We start from the raw sequence: 15,883 nt of genomic DNA on the forward strand, positions 1-15,883 counted from the left end.
GTGTGACCACAGGGAGGTCTGTGCCGGTCTAGATGACCTCTGAGGGAACCCTTCCAGTTCCGATACAGGTAGTCCTCGACTTACGACCACAACCGAACCTGAAATTTGTAAGCTGAGGACTCGTCTGTATCCAACGTCCAAGTTTGAAAACGTCATCTCGAGAAATACTCACTCGTAAAACGTGGTCCACCCGTTTTCATTGCTCTTGGTAGCTAAGAGGCCCGAATTGCCATGGTAGGTCATCATGGCTATCTCTTGGCCCTGTGCAGTCACACTCTTGAGGGCGCTGTTGGTGCCCATCGTGAGCCAGTAGACCTGTCCGTCTGGCACCACCAGCCACAGTGGCATCCCGGTCGAATCTCTCCGGATATTAACCAAATTTCCATTGTTGTCGGTCACCAGGGTGATGTCTCCATCTCCCGTGTAGGTGAAATTGTACAGATAATCTCCGGTCGGGAGGCTCTGCGTGAAAACGTGCTTGCCGCTAGCATCGAACAGGTAGAGTTCCTGATCGATGGGCGAGGATAATTCGTACAGGTTCTGCGTGTTCAGGAAAGGTTTGTTTTTCCGGATGAAACGGATCCGGATGTTCCCAAGATCAGCCACGTACAACTCCCCGTCAGAGCACACCGCGAGGGAAGCCGGAGCGTTCAGCTTGGCGTCCTTGGCGTACCCATCGTCTCCGGAGAAGCAATCGCAGTTGGCGTCGTTCTTACAATCGCAGCCGCTGGGGGCTCCGGCGACCAGCGAAATTTCGCCGTTCGTGGTGACCTGTCGGATCCGGTTGATCTTCTTCTCGTCGGTCTCGGCGATGTACAGGACGCCGCTGTGCGAGACCGCCACCGCCGTGGCCGATTCCAACGTGGCGTGAATGGCTACTTTGCTCAGAAGGAAGTGGTCGATGCCTGGGACTTGACAGTGCATCGGACGGCCCGCCACGATGCGCACCTGGTGGTTTTCGGAAATCTGTAAGACGACGTTGTTGTCCAGAACGTAGAGAGAATTGTCCATGGGGTTGACGGCCAGGTCGGTGGGCCACTCCAAACGAACCTTAAAAAAACAACAAAAAAGAGGAAGACAAGTGACGGGTGAGATCGTTTTATTATTTTTCAGTTACTGATAGTCCTCGACTTATGACCCCAATCGGGACCGGAATACGCTAAGCAAGGTTGTTAATGAGTTGCATACGGGATATAATTCTGCCCGCTTGGTTGTATACCATTCTTTCGGACATAGTACTCCTTTGGACCCTGACTATATGTCCGCTGGAGGAATAGGTGATGTTCACACCGTTCAGATGACTGCTGGGAGATCAAAGTGTAGGCCAGCCAGCCTGGTCGTAGAGAATGCGCAAAGTGAATTTCTTTCTTTCTTTCTTTCTTTCTTTCTTTCTTTCTTTCTTTCTTTCTTTCTTTCTTTCTTTCTTTCTTTCTTTCTTTCTTTCTTTCTTTCTTCCTTTCTTTCTTTCTTTCTTCCTTCCTTCCTTCCTTCCTTTCCTTCCTCCTTTCTTCCTTCCTTTTCTTCCTTCCTTGCCTCCCCTCCTTCCCTTCCTTTCTTCCTTCCTTCCTTCCTTCCTTCCTCCTTTTTTTTCTCTTCCCTTCCTTTGCTCTCTCTCCCTTTCCTTTCCACCTTTCCTTTCTTCCTTCCTTCCTTCCTTCCTTCCTTCCTCCTTTCTTCCTTCCTTTTCTTCCTTCCTTGCCTCCCCTCCTTCCCTTCCTTTCTTCCTTCCTTCCTTCCTTCCTTCCTCCTTTTTTCTCTCTTCCTTTCCTTTGCTCTCTCTCCCTTTCCTTTCCACTTTTCCTTTCTTTCCTTTCCTCCAGTCACAAGATTGTAAGTTGAAGAGTACTTGTAATGCAATGCAATGCAATGCAATGTAATATAACATAACATTATTGTATATGTTATGTTATGTTATGTTATGTTATGTTATGTTATGTTATGTTATGTTATGTTATGTTATGTTATGTTATAATATGACATGACTATGGAGATTCTCAATCATCCAGGTCATAGTTTTTCCAAAGATGCTTTTTCAAGAGACAAGTGGGAAAAAGCATATGTTACATTACATTACATTACATTATATTACAATACCATACCGTATCATACCATATCATATCGTATTATACTACTATACTATACTATACCTTATATATTATATCATTATATATTTGACATATATAATATATGATTAAGGGACGCGGTGCTCAATGGCTAAGACGCTGAGCTTGTCGATCGAAAGGTCAGCAGTTCAGCAGTTCGAATTCCTAATGCCGCGGAACAGGGTGAGCTCCCGTTACTTGTCCCAACTTCTGCCAACCTAGCAGTTTGAAAGCACATAAAAAATGCACGTAGAAAAATAGGGACCACCTTTGGTGGGAAGGTAGCAGTGTTCCATGTGCCATTGGTGGTTTGTCACGCCCGCCACATGACCACGGAGACGTCTTGGGACAGTGCTGGCTCTTCGGCTTTGAAACGGAGATGAGCACTGCCCCCTAGAGTCAGGAACGACTAGCACATATGTGCAAGGGGAACCTTTACCTTTACCTAATATATGATTAGATCTAATCTAATTTAAACTGTAATAGTATGGCCTTTATTCCCATTGTACATCTTGTATAATGATGTTATTATTAATATATAATATAATACAATGTACTGCAACATAATAATGCATTGTAATGCAATATAGTATAACGTAACATATTACAGATTAACAGAGTCGGAAGGGACCTTGCAGGTCATCTAGTCCAACCTCCTGCCCAAGCAGGAGACCCTACATCTGCCTCTACCTAGGATCGAACTCACAACCTCCTGATTGTGAGGCAAGAGCTCCACCTCTAGGCCACAGCAGCTGGCCGTATACATAATATAAAATAACATCTACGTTAAATTTCTTTTGTTGATAACCTTTGAAATTTAGCCACTTTCTGCTGGAAGAAACTCTGAAGGAAAAAAAGAATTTTTCCTGGGATTTAATGATAATGCACGGAGCCACTATGGAATTTTTGCTCAAGGTGAAGTCATTATTTGGACAAAGACAAAATGTTCTCTGGGAGACCATTTAAGACTTTACATGTTTCATATAGAACATAGAGCAGCTCTGATTTAAACATATCTTGGAGAAAAGCTATCTCAGTGGTCACTTAAAAGTTGACACTGAGTTGACATCAGTCAATCAAAGAATAAGTCAATCAATCAATGCCACGGGACTAAGCTGCGTCTTAAATTATGAAGGCTCTCCCACACCAATCCTTTGAGTAGATTTTTTTTTTTACTAAGAATGCTCTTTCATTAATAATGATTTCCATTTATTGAACAGAATATAACAACAGAGTTGGAAGGGACCTTGGAGGTCTTCTAGTCCAACCCCCTGCCGAGGCAGGAAATCCTACACCATTTCAGACAAATGGTTATCCAACAGTTTTTAAAAAATTTCCAGTGTTGGAGCATTCACAACGTCTGGAGGCAAGTTGTTCCACTGATTAATTGTTCTGTCAAGGAATTTCTCCTTAGTTCTATTTTGCTTCTCTCCTTGATTAGTTTCCACCCATTGCTTCTTGTTCTATCCTCTGGTGCTTTTTAAAAAAATTTTTATTTATTTATTTGTCAAACACAATAGTATATTGTGAACTGGCCTAATAGTTTTTAATGGGGTTTTTATTAGTTTTTAGAATTTTCAGCCAATTTTGAATCAGTCTTTTAAATTTGTTTTTTAATTTTTGTATCTGTTGTTTTATCAGGCTGTAAACCGCCCTGAGTCCTTTGGGAGAAGGGCGGTATAGAAATTGAAATAATAAATAAATAAATAATAAATATATATAAGTATAAGCATGAAATTACAATACAAATTGGATACAATCAAGGGGAACATTAGGACAGGAACAGTAGGCACGCTGGTGCTCTTATGCACGCCCCTTACAGACCTCTTAGGAATGGGGTGAGGTCAACAGTAGATAGTCTTTGGTTGAAGTTTTGGGGATTTTGGGAAGAGACCATAGAGTCTGGTAGTGTATTCCAAGCATTAACAATTCTATTACTGAAGTCATATTTGAAGTCATATTTGGACTCCCTCTTCTCTGTTTTGTCTGGAATGGTATAGGGTTTCCTGCCTGAGCAGGGGGTTTGACTAGAAGACCTCCAAGGTCCCTTCCAATTCTGTTATACCTACAAAGGAACACCTAACATGTGAGCTCATCCATCGTCTCGGTCCCGAGTCAACTAGATGAGGATTTCCCCTTTAACCGGCCAATTAAGCTAAAGCCAAATAATTTACAGATGAAGCCTCTTTTTGAATCAAACTCAGCTTCTGGGTCTCCCTGAAGATACCTCTGCAGTTCCCTGGGCAACAACAATACATCATTGTGTTTCTCTGGGATACTTTTCAACTTCCTTTGCCTTGAAAGTCAAATATGTTTTTTTTTTTTTGGGGGGGGAAACCCCTTCTTCTTTCTGTTCGCCTCCATGACATCATCCTGTCAAGATATTCCTTTGGGTGGGTGGGTTTAAATCCAATCAAAACGTGTTTCTGGCTTTTGTTTCTTTCGCTTCTGGCTGTCACGGCTGCCTTCCCATAAGAGGAATTATTAATTAACCCCATTATTCCATTGGGGGTGAAGCAAGACCCCAATGCTTTATAATACAAGTGCTTTATGTTTATTTGTTAGGATTATAAGAAGATCAGATATTACCAACTTGTATAAAAGTCAACGTGTCACTTAGAAAGCAGAAGTATACCATTGGGCAGGTATATGGTTTTGCAAGCTTTCGGGAAAGTGCAGAAATATTTCTACAAACTGTTCTTGTGACTATGTGCAAAGAGGAGGGGGCATCGAGAGTAACACGTGTATCCAGAAGGTGTATGATAAGAGTAGACCATATATGGGCTTTTGTTTATTTCAACCAATTAGGATAACTTCTTCTTTTTTCTTATGGCAATGTCTATAACCAAAAAGTATAAAAGATTATGTTTAAGCCATGCACGAGACTCAGACCTTTGTTTTCCACCCGAGTGGGGGTCTACGTCCTATTTGCGCAAATAATAAATTAATTCTTGTTTCTCAAATCCTTCGTGGTCTTGTCTCCTCACTTTAAGATGTAAGTTTTCTACAACAGGGGCAATTCTACATTTTAGCCAACGGAAAGGGAATGGCCCACAACCGGAGACGTGTACATCCCCTTGATCTCCCCCAAAGAAACGCAGGAGCCATTAAAGGCTTAAAAAGGGGCTCCTCTCCTGGAAGCCTTAATGCCGTGGCGGCGAACTATCGAGCTCGCTCTGCGGGAACGCGAGCCGTCGCCCTGGCTCGGCTCCACCGCGCATGTGTGCGTGCCTCCCGCTGGACAGCTGATTTTCGGGTCTTTGCAGCGCATGCGCAGGGCGCATGAGGGAGACGCGCGTGCATGCGCGGGGGGTGGGTGGGTGGGTGGAGAGCGGGGGCGGTTCACATGCGCATGCACAAGCGGGTGGGGTGCATGGGGGATCGTGCGCGCATTGCATTATGGGTTATAAGTGCAGGGAGGCCTACTAGGTCCAAAATGGGGTATGGGGGAGCGTGGTGCTCCCATGTGGCCCGTTTTTGCTCCCAGGAGGCTGCAGGAAGGCCTACTAGGCCCCAAATGTGGCACAGTGTGTGTGTGTGTGTGTGTGTGTGTGTGGCGTGGCCCCCATGTGGCACGTTTTTGCTCCCAGGAGGCTGCAGGGAGGCCTACTAGGCCCAAAACGTGGTATGTGTGTGTATGTGTGTTTGTGTGTGTGTCATGGTCCCTGCATGGCCCGTTTTTGCTCCCAGGAGGCTGCAGGGAGGCCTACTAGGCCCAAAACGTGGTGTGTGTGTGTGTGTGTTTGTGTGTGTTTGTGTGTGTGTGTCATGGTCCCTACGTGGCCCGTTTTTGCTCCCAGGAGGCTGCAGGGAGGCCTACTAGGCCCAAAACGTGGTATGTGTGTGTATGTGTGTGTGTGTGATGGTCATGGTCCCTACGTGGCCCGTTCTTTGCTCCCAGGAGGCTGCAGGGAGGCCTACTAGGCCCAAAATGGGGCGCAGGGATAGTGCGGGTGTGTGGGGGGGTCACATGCACATGCACAGTAGTTCGTGTGCACATGTGCATGGGCGGGGCACGCAGGGAGGGGGTTGTGCGTGCATTGCATTATGGGTGCGGGCATGCATGCACTCTTTCGGCACACGACAACAAAAAAGTTAGCCATCACTGCCTTAATGGGTCCCAGTGAGTCAAGAGTACTGATGGAAGAGAAATATTTGTCGCTCAGGGTTGGACTGTTTGGTCCTTGGTGCTCTCTGAGCTTGGGGGTTTTCTTGCAGAGGTTTCATTATCAAATATTGCACCGATGATGTTACCTAGTTTAGTAATGAGATCCTAGGAGGTGGGCTAGGCTGGGAGAGAGTGAGTGGCCCAAAATTACCCAGCTGGCTTTTATGGTTTAACGTGGAACTAGAATTCACCATCTCTGCTGTGTGGCCCAAAGTCACCCAATTGGTTATCATGCCTAAGGTAGGACTAGAACTCACCATCTCCTGGTGATTGGACCAGAATCACCCAGTTGACTATAAAGGAGGGACTAGAACTCACTGTCTCCTAGTGATTGGCCCAGAGACACTCAGTTGGCTATCCTGCTTAAGGTGGGACTAGAACTCAATGTCTGGTCGGTGATCAGGCCTAAAATCACCTCGCCGACTTTCATGTCTAAGGCGGGACTTGAACTCATGATCTTCCCACTTTCTATCTGCTGCTTTCAGCCCTACACCAAACTGGCTCTCATTTAGTATTATAATGTTTAAGAAAATAAAATAAAATAATAAAAACAAAATGTAACTTGACTTCTGTAAGCCTTCCCCCACCTGCTTAAAGACCCTGTAATCCCTTGCATTGGGGTGTAATCCCTTGCATCGGGGTGGAGTCGAGGGTGACTGAATGGAGCTGAGCATTTACTGGCAGATGCCCTTCCTGACGCCTATGTGGAGCTCACAGCAAATATTTTCTCTTTGCGCCTAGAGAGAGAAATATCCGTCGCTACTTAGGATCGAAATCGCAGTCTCCTGATTTTGCGGTGTACCATATTCGGTTAAGCCTAACTTAGAAAAATCCAGAGTGGCCCCAAAACAGACATTAAAAAATCCAGCATCCAAGCCTGCGTCAACCTTCTCTAGGCAGAACGCAAAGCTGAGTTTATAGATGTGGAATTAACAAGTGTTTGCTTCAGAGTCTGCAAAGCAAGTGACCTTTTATAGCCCTGTCATTTTTATCGAGCTCGTAAATGGCAGGCAGTGGGGTAGCCGAGCAATCTTTTCAAATTAGAGGAAGAAAGAACGGGAGAAGAATAAAGGGCAGGTGGACAAGAGAGAATTATACGGGTGGTTAAAAAAAAGGGAGGCTCCCCATTGGGGTCTATTGTGCCTAAGGAACAGCATTCAAGAGAACCAGCCAATCACCGTTTTCAGCAGAACAAAGAATATTTCCTCAAACTATTTCAATAATAAGGTCAGGCATTATTTGTATTTAGAAGTTACGGCTTCAGAATGGAATCCCAATTGCATATAATGCCTGTCTTTAATTCCTAAACTTTTAGGCAATCTCAGATATGTCTGCCTTAGCCTGGAAATTCAGTTTCTGAAAATATATATATATATTTTAATATATATATATATATATTTTAAAAAAGCAGTCTTCAACAGTCGGAGTTTAAAAAGCTCAGCGGGACAACACTCGCTCGCAAGCCATTTGCAATCGAATGCAATTCAGAATCCGCCATTTTCCTGCTGTTGATAATTTGGGCAACCGTTTGAGAGGTATCAAATTGAACTCGTACCCCAAAACCCAGGGTGGTCTTCGACACAAAGCCAAATTGCATTCATTGCAAGCTCATGAAGTGTACCAGGAAATAAAACCGGAGAAAAAAAAATTGAACTGGAACGTGGGGCAGTGTATACTTATAATATAGCCACATTTGAATTTATATTTTAGAATAGAATAGAATTCTTTAAGTGTGATTGGACACACAAGGAATTTGTCTCCGGTGCATAACCTTCTTAAAACAACAAAGTGATCAGTATAACTGATCACTAAATATGATTTAAATCATATTTAACAAGAATAATAGAGTTGGAAGGGACCTTGGAGGTCATCTAATCCAACCCCCTGCCCAGGCAGGAAACCCTACACCACTTCAGACAAATGGTTATCCAACCTCTTCTTAAAAACTTCCAGTGTTGGAGCATTCACAACTTCTGGAGGAAAGTCGTTCCACTGATTAATTGTTCTAATTGTCAGGAAATTTCTCCTTAGTTCTAGGTTGTTTCTCTCCTTGATTAGTTTCCGTCCATTGCTTCTTGTCCTGCCCTCAGGTGCTTTGGACAACGACCAGGCAGGTAGGCGGAGCCTTGCACTGCCATAGCTACTGGTTCTCTGAACCACATGCCGCCATTGCTACCGGTTTGGCCAAACCGGTGTGAACCGGTAGCATTTCACCCCTGCTTGGAGGCAACCATGACCTGGATGACTGAGAATCTCCACAGACATGTAGAAAATATAATTCACTGAAAAAGAGACATTTCCACTATGAGAAGGAACACAGAAGGAAAAAGAGGAACCAGAGAAAAATGATAATACGAGACACCTGTACCTACCTGGGAGATATCCATGACTGAATCACAGCTCAGAGGTCGGGTGGATGTCAGGTCATTAGAACCGAGGACCGTTGAGATGATTCCATTTTGGTCCACACGTCGGATCATCGTACCATCCACAAAATAAATAAACCCAAACTTGTCCACTGTAATGCCTGTGACGAGGAAACAAACTCAAGTTAACAACTTAACTTGGATATTAAAAAGTTTGTTTTGTTGGGTCCTTGGTGCTCTCTGAGCTTGGCTGTTTTCCTGCAGACGTTTCATGACCCAACTAGGTAACATCATCAGTGTAGCAGAGAGTGGGGGGTTGGCTCTCTGGTTATATACTACTGGTTTGTGCTGTCAAGTGTTGGTGGGAGTGTTCCTGATGGTTTCTGGATTATCCTTTTGTTTACTGTTCGTTTGATAAACAATACCCAATTAAGGAGCTACCAACTTCAATAAAGTAAATGTCATGATCCAGACTAACGAACCCAAGCAAATCAGAACTCTGAGGCTAAACTTTTCCTTTAAGAACTTCTTTATTGGGTACATCCTATCGGCACGATCAAATGGAAAATCAACTCTAAATGTTTCTCGTGGTTTCAATATAATTAAAATAGGCCAATTAGGTTAACTGGTGGGTTCTCAAGGCACTCCTCCCTGTCTCTATCCACCACCTGCAGAGATGACCTTGGTTCTCAAGAGAAAGTTCTGTGTTTTGTCTAGCGTTTCATCCTCCTTGCCCCTCCCCACTCCGTGTGGCAACCGAGGAATAGAAAAATGGCTTCTGCCAGGTTCGATTCAAAGATGATGGTAAATTGTTTATAATCAGGGAGCCACTGCAGTAAATGGACATTGTCATTTAGCTGTCTCATTCTAAAAAAGAGGACAAGACCTGGGGCATTCACATTGCAGCACTGGTCAAAAGGGCCCAGCAGAGATTATACTACCTGAGACTTCTCAGGAAACAACAACTGAATGAAAAACTGCTGGTGACCTTTTACCGCTGCACCACAGAGAGTATTTTAACTTACTGCACCTGTGTACGGTTTGCCAATTGCACAATGGCAGATAAGACAGTGCTCCAGAGGGTCAACGTCATTGCCCAGAGGATCATTGGTTGCCCTCTCCCCTCTTTGGAAGAGCTTTATAGCTCCCGCTGCCTTAAGAAAGTTCAAACACATTCTTAAAGATCCATCTCATCCTGGGCACCTTTTATTTGAACTATTACCATCTGGCAGACGGTACAGGACAATAAAAACAAGGACAAATAAGCTGAAAAACAGCTTCTATCCCAGGGCAATAACCTTATTGAATTCTAAGGTATAGTGCAATTTCAATTTTATAGAATGTAAAGGATGGATGGATGCTTGTGTTTTTATTTTTATAGTTATAATGTACACAGAAAATGGCATTTAATTTTGTTGTACCAATGACAGTAAAGTAAAGTAAAGTAAAGTAAAAAGTAAAGTAGAATATTTCTAAGGAGAATATTTCTAAGTCGTGAGGTTCGCATGCTGGCATCATGGCACATCCTCACTGATGCTCATGGAGAGACGTCCTTAAGAACTGTTGTAACGTCAAACGGTCACTAAATGAATAGCTGTAAGTTGTGGATTACCCGTGTTCCACCCCTCCTCTTAAAATAGTCCCACTTACCCCTGGGACTTGTTAGGGTGGCTTCGGTTGCTTTCCCTCCATCTCCGCAGTGGGTGTCATCGAACGGAAGGCACTGGTCTCCTGTCCCAGCTACCACTTCCGAGTTCTTCACGATGTCTTTGATCACCGTCGTTGACTTGATCTTGAAGATACGACGGCTGCTGGTGTCAGAGAGGTAGATGGATCCAGAGGTTGGGTCGGCGGTCAGGTAATATTTATGAGCTGGGCTGTGACTGCAAAAAATCGAGGGCGGAAGGAGCCCGTTTAATCTCTTGCATAACCCGGAAGCCAGAACTTAATTGTGAATGGCGGCCCAGCGACGTCCCCAAAAGCCAAACGTAATAAGCAAAGAACTGAAGGACAGACGGATTGGAAGACCTGATTTCTGCACAAGCCAGAAGCGAAAACTTAAAGCTGGTTAAAAGAATGTGTGAACTGAGGTAGGGGTCTGAGGTAGGGGTAGCAAAGCTGGCTGAGGAATTCTGGGAGTTGAAGTCCACAAGTCTTAAAGTTGCCAAGGTTGGAGACCCCTGATCTGAGAGGTCCTTGGTGCATCTGTGAGCTAGGTTGTTGTTGTGTCTGCGCCCCCCCGAGCCGAGGCCCCTGCCAGAAAGTGACTCGGAAAGTGAGGGGGAAGGGCCATCAGGAATTACCTCTGGAGCACCGGCTTCCCTGGCTTAGCTCCAGGAGCCAGAGGCAGGCCAGGTGGAGGAGATAACGAGACCTCCGTCCCCTGATTCTTTTCCCCCTCAGGCCACGCCTCCAGACCCGGCTGATGGCAATCAGGCCTGGCTGGACCCTAGGTTTCATAGGCAGGAGAGGCGGGAACAACAGAAGCAAGGGTGGAGCAGGCCTAGGAAGTGCTGAGTCATGGAGCCACACCCCACAGGGTATAAAAGCAGCAAGGGCTGCTATACCACTTCGTGGCAAGCAAATCAACTGCTTAACTAGAGCTGAAGTACTGTTTGTTCCTGGCTGACTCATCGGCATCGAGCGAGATAACAAGAGACAACTTGGCAGACGCTCACTAGTTTGCTGCCAGAAGCTGATAGCTGCCGGCTAATTAAGTCATCGCTCGGACTGAGGCGAGGGGGACAAAACAGTTGTTTTCTTGCAGACCGTTCATTACCCAACCAGGGAACATCATCAGGGCTAGAAGGGAGTGGGGTTTATAGCATGGAGGACAAATGTGGGGTCTTTGGTGCTCTCTGAGCTTGGTGGTTTTCTCTCAGACGTCTCACCCTCCCGCACACGTGACCCCTGCCCCTATGCATGTGACCCCCCCCAGGCATGCATGTGTCTCCCGCATGTGCCTCATCCCCTGTGCATCCCCAAAATAAGCTAGTGGGCAGGAAGCACGCGTGCTCATGCGCAGTGGAGCTGAGCTGGGTGACGCCTCGCATGCCCGCCAAGAGGACTCTGCGGGCGAGCTGGGGCACACGTGGCATAGGTTCACTATCACGGCCCTATATCCTTTCAGACAAATGGCTGTCCAAGCAATTCTTAGAAAGTCACAGGGTTGAAGCACCCACAGCTTCTGAAGGCAAGTTGCTCCGCTGATTAATTGTTCTAAATTAAACTAATTTCTCCTTGCTTCTCGGTTGCTTCTCTCCTTGATAGGGTTCCATCCATTGCTTCCCGTCCTGCCTTTAAGTGCTTTGCAGAATAGCTTGACTCCCTCTTCTTTGTGGCAGCCCCTCAAATATTGGAAGACTGCTATCATGTCTCCCCTAGTCCTTCTTTTCATTAAACTAGGCATACCCAATTCATCTACTTTTAACAACCGCATAATCCCTTGCGGGGTGGAATCTGGGCAACCGAATGGAGTTGAGTTTTTTCTGGCCGGATGCCCTTCCTGTTGCCAGTGCGGAGTTTTGTTCAGCAGATATATATTCTCAGTGTGCCCAGGGAGGGAAATATCTGCCTCTACCTAGGATCGAACTCGCAGCCTCCTGATTGTGAGGCGAAAGCTCCCCCTCTAGGCCACAGCACCACTCACTAGACATACCCAATTCCAGCAACATACTCAGTTCTTCATAAAAACACCTTGATCTCTTGCAACAAATGAATAAATATTGATATCAAAAAAAGGATCTTGAATTAAAAATCTAATCTAATCTACTGTAATCTTTAATAATTTAATCTAATCTTTAATCGTATCCTTACGATTTATGTTGGTTGTTTCCTACTATGATTTGATTGCTTATTTGTATCCTATGACTATCATTAAGTGTTCTACCTTATGATTCTTAACGAATGTATCTTGTCTTTTTATGTACACTGAGAGCTTATGCACCAAAGACAAATTCCTTGTGTGTCCAATCACACTTGGCCAATAAAGAATTCTAATCTAATCTAATCTAATCTAATCTAATCTAATCTAATCTAATCTAATCTAATCTAATCTAATCTAATCTAATCTTTACACCACCATGGTTTATAATGCTAGAGAACAAAATTCGGGAGAGGGGAGGTGTGGCATCGTGATCTAAGCCACGCCCCTTTCACCCACATGCGCAAAAAAGGGGAAGGGCTTAGTTTGTGACGCCTCTTGCAGATTTCGAACGCAGGACTTCCCATTTTTATTTCCTTTGCATTTCACCCGCTTGCTGCTCGATATGCTACATTATCAGGGTAGGATCTAAAAAAAATTAAAATGCATTTGACCCATATTCCTTTACCAGTTGGCAGCCCAGAAACCTTAAAACACCTTGATAAAGTACAACGACAAGAGAAGGGGAAAAAAAACAGAGAAGAGCATGCAATGTGACAGCAAAGAGAAACCCACAACTAACCAGCGGGTGTCTTACCTATGCCTGAAATCTTTATTTCTGACAGAAGAGCAGGAACGCGGAAGGTAGAAGAGAAGAAGGAAGGAGGAGGGAGAGAGAGAGAGAGAGAGAGAGAAGGTTAGAAGTTGAACTCCGAGCCTGGCGGCTTAGGCTGGAAAGTCAACAGTAACAACTACACATTCTCTACAAGGCAGAAATAAATAGTTAGCAAATCGATCCTTTTCGAAGCGCAAGAAACTTGTCGGAGAAAACCTGTCGCGTCCGCTGATACCTTTCATGAGGGGAAAAAATATATCAAAAATGTATTTGTTCCCTACGACTATCATTAAGTGTTGTACCTTAGGATTCTTGACGAACGTATCTTTTCTTTTATGTACACTGAGAGCATATGCACCAAGACAAATTCTTTGTGTGTCCAATCACACTTGGCCGATAAAGAATAAGACAGTCTGTTATTAACACAGCTGCTTGCAATTACTGCAGGTTCAAATCCCACCAGGCCCAAGGTTGACTCAGCCTTCCATCCTTTATAAGGTAGGTAAAATGAGGACCCAGATTGTTGGGGGCAATAAAAGTTGACTTTGTATATAATATACAAATGGATGAAGACTATTGCTTAACACATGTAAGCCGCCCTGAGTCTTCGGAGAAGGGCGGGATATAAATTCAAAAATAATAATAATAATAATTCAATGCAATGCAATGCTATTCTATTCTACCATGTTTCCCCGAAGATAAGACCCTGTCTTATATTTTTTTGAACCCTGAAATAAGCGCTTGGTCTTATTTTCGGGGAGGTCTTATTATTTTGGGGCGTGTGGAGGAAACCAGAGGAAATTGTGGGTACTGCATTTAAATATTTTCGGGGAGGGCTTATTTTCATGGGGGGCCCCTTATTTTAGTGCATGCGCTCAAAAGCCTGATTGGGTTTATTATCAGGGGATGTCTTATTTTAGGGGAAACAGGGTATCGTTTGTCTGATGCTGGATGGCTGAAATATAACCAGTAGTTGGATTGTTGTTATATAAATCCACTGTTATGTTCTTGTGTCTTCTCTTAGAGAGCACGGCCTTCTCCATGCTGTAACTCAAGACAAACAACAAGTAGTCCTTGACTTAACAACGGTTCGTTTTAGTGACCGTTCAAAGTTACAACGACACTCAAAAAAATGTGACTTGTGACCGTTTTTCACACTTACGACCGTTGCAGCACATCCCCATGGTGTCGTTTAATCAAAATTCAGACCTTTGGCAACGGACTTGTATTTATGACGGTCGCAGTGTCCCGGGGTCACGTGATCCCCTTTGGCGACCGTCTGACAAGCAAAGTCAATGAGCAAGCCTGATTCACTCAACGACCGGTTGACTAAGTTAACAGTCGCAGTGGTTCACTTAACAATTGTGGCAAGGGACGTCGTCAAATGGGGCAAAACTTGCTTAACAACTGCCTTGCTTAGCAACGGAAATTTGGGACACCATTGTGGTCATAAGCCGAGGATTATTATAGTATCTTCTATGCATTTAGTCCTCAACTTATGACAACAATGGAGCCTGACATTTCCATTGCTAAGTGAGCTTTGGCCCCATTTTGCAACCTTTCTTGCCACAGTTGTTAAGTTAGTAAAATGGTTGTTAGGTGAATCTGGCTTCCCCGTTGAAATTGCTTGTCAGACGGTCGCAAAAGGGGATCGCGTGACCCCAACACACTGAAACCGTCATAAATACGAGCCAGTTGCCAAGCAGGTGTCCATAGGAATGCTGCAATGGTCATAAGTGCGAAAATGCTCATAAATCACTTTTTGAAGTACTGCTGTTACCTCAAACAGTCACTAAATGAATGGTTATTAGTCGAAAACTACCTATATTTACAATGCTTTTTCCTAACTCATGTGAGACACTTTCTGGGTGTTAAATTCACATTAAAGCCCAAGAAAGAAAGGGACGGAGGCAAGGGGAGAGAGGGAGGGAGAGGGAGGCAGGGAGAGAGAGAGAAGGAGAGGAAGAGAGAGAGGGAGGCAAAGGGAGAGAGAGGGAGGAAGAGAGAGGGAGGGGGGAGGCAGGGACAGGAAGAGGGAGGGAGAGGGAGAATGAGGGGGAGAGAGGGAGAAGGCGAGGAAGAAAGAGAGGGAGAGAGGGAGGGAGGCAAAGGGAGAGAGAGGAGGGGAGGAAGGAGGGATAGGGACAGGGAGGGAGAGGAAGAATGAGGGGAGAGAGAGAGAAGGAGAGGAAGAGAGAGAGGAGGCAAAGGGAGAGAGGGAGGGAGAGAGAGGGAGGGAGGCAGGGAGTGGGAGGGAGAGGAGAGGGAGAATGAGGGGAGAGAGAGAAGGCGAGGAAGAGAGAGAGGAGAGAGGAGGAGGAGGCAAAGGAGAGAGAGGAGGAGAGAGAAGGAGGGAGGAGGCATGGAGAGGGAGGGAGACGGAGAAGAGGGAGGGAGAGGGAGAATGAGGGGGAGAGAGAGGGAGAGAGAGAGAAGGAGGCAGGGAGAGAAGGAGGGTAAGAGAGGGAGAGAGGCAGGGAGAGAGGGAGGGAGAGAGAGAGAGAAGAGGAGGGAGAGAGAGAGGAAGAGAGGAAGAGAGAGGAGGGAGAGGGAGGGAGAGAGGCAGGAGAGAGAAGAGAGAGAGGGAGGGAGAGGAGGAGGAGAGGAGGAGGGAGAGAGAGGGAGAGGCAGGAGAGAAGAGAGGAGAGAGGAGGGAGGCAAAGGAGAGAGAGGAGGAGAGAGAGGGAGGAGGCAGGGAGAGGAAGGAGAGAGAGGCAGGAGAGAGGAGGGAGAGAGGGAGAGAGAAGGAGGGAGAGAGGAGGAAGAGAG

The 15,883-nt window shown here is 45.3% G+C and overlaps 1 protein-coding gene across 1 annotated transcript in view; it reads right to left on the minus strand.

Moving 5' to 3' along the window:
- TENM4 (teneurin transmembrane protein 4) overlaps positions 1–15,883 on the minus strand; it is a 750,531-nt gene that overhangs the window by 30,761 nt on the left and 703,887 nt on the right. The window contains exons 23-26 of the mRNA XM_058185522.1: positions 13,097–13,117; positions 10,287–10,519; positions 8,643–8,797; positions 173–1,050 (exon numbers count right to left, since the gene is read on the minus strand). Coding sequence (XP_058041505.1) covers positions 173–1,050; positions 8,643–8,797; positions 10,287–10,519; positions 13,097–13,117 — 1,287 coding nt within the window. The remainder of the gene's footprint in view (positions 1–172; positions 1,051–8,642; positions 8,798–10,286; positions 10,520–13,096; positions 13,118–15,883) is intronic.

This window comes from Ahaetulla prasina, chromosome 5 (genome assembly GCF_028640845.1).
Source record: "Ahaetulla prasina isolate Xishuangbanna chromosome 5, ASM2864084v1, whole genome shotgun sequence".
Lineage (NCBI taxonomy): Eukaryota > Metazoa > Chordata > Lepidosauria > Squamata > Colubridae > Ahaetulla > Ahaetulla prasina.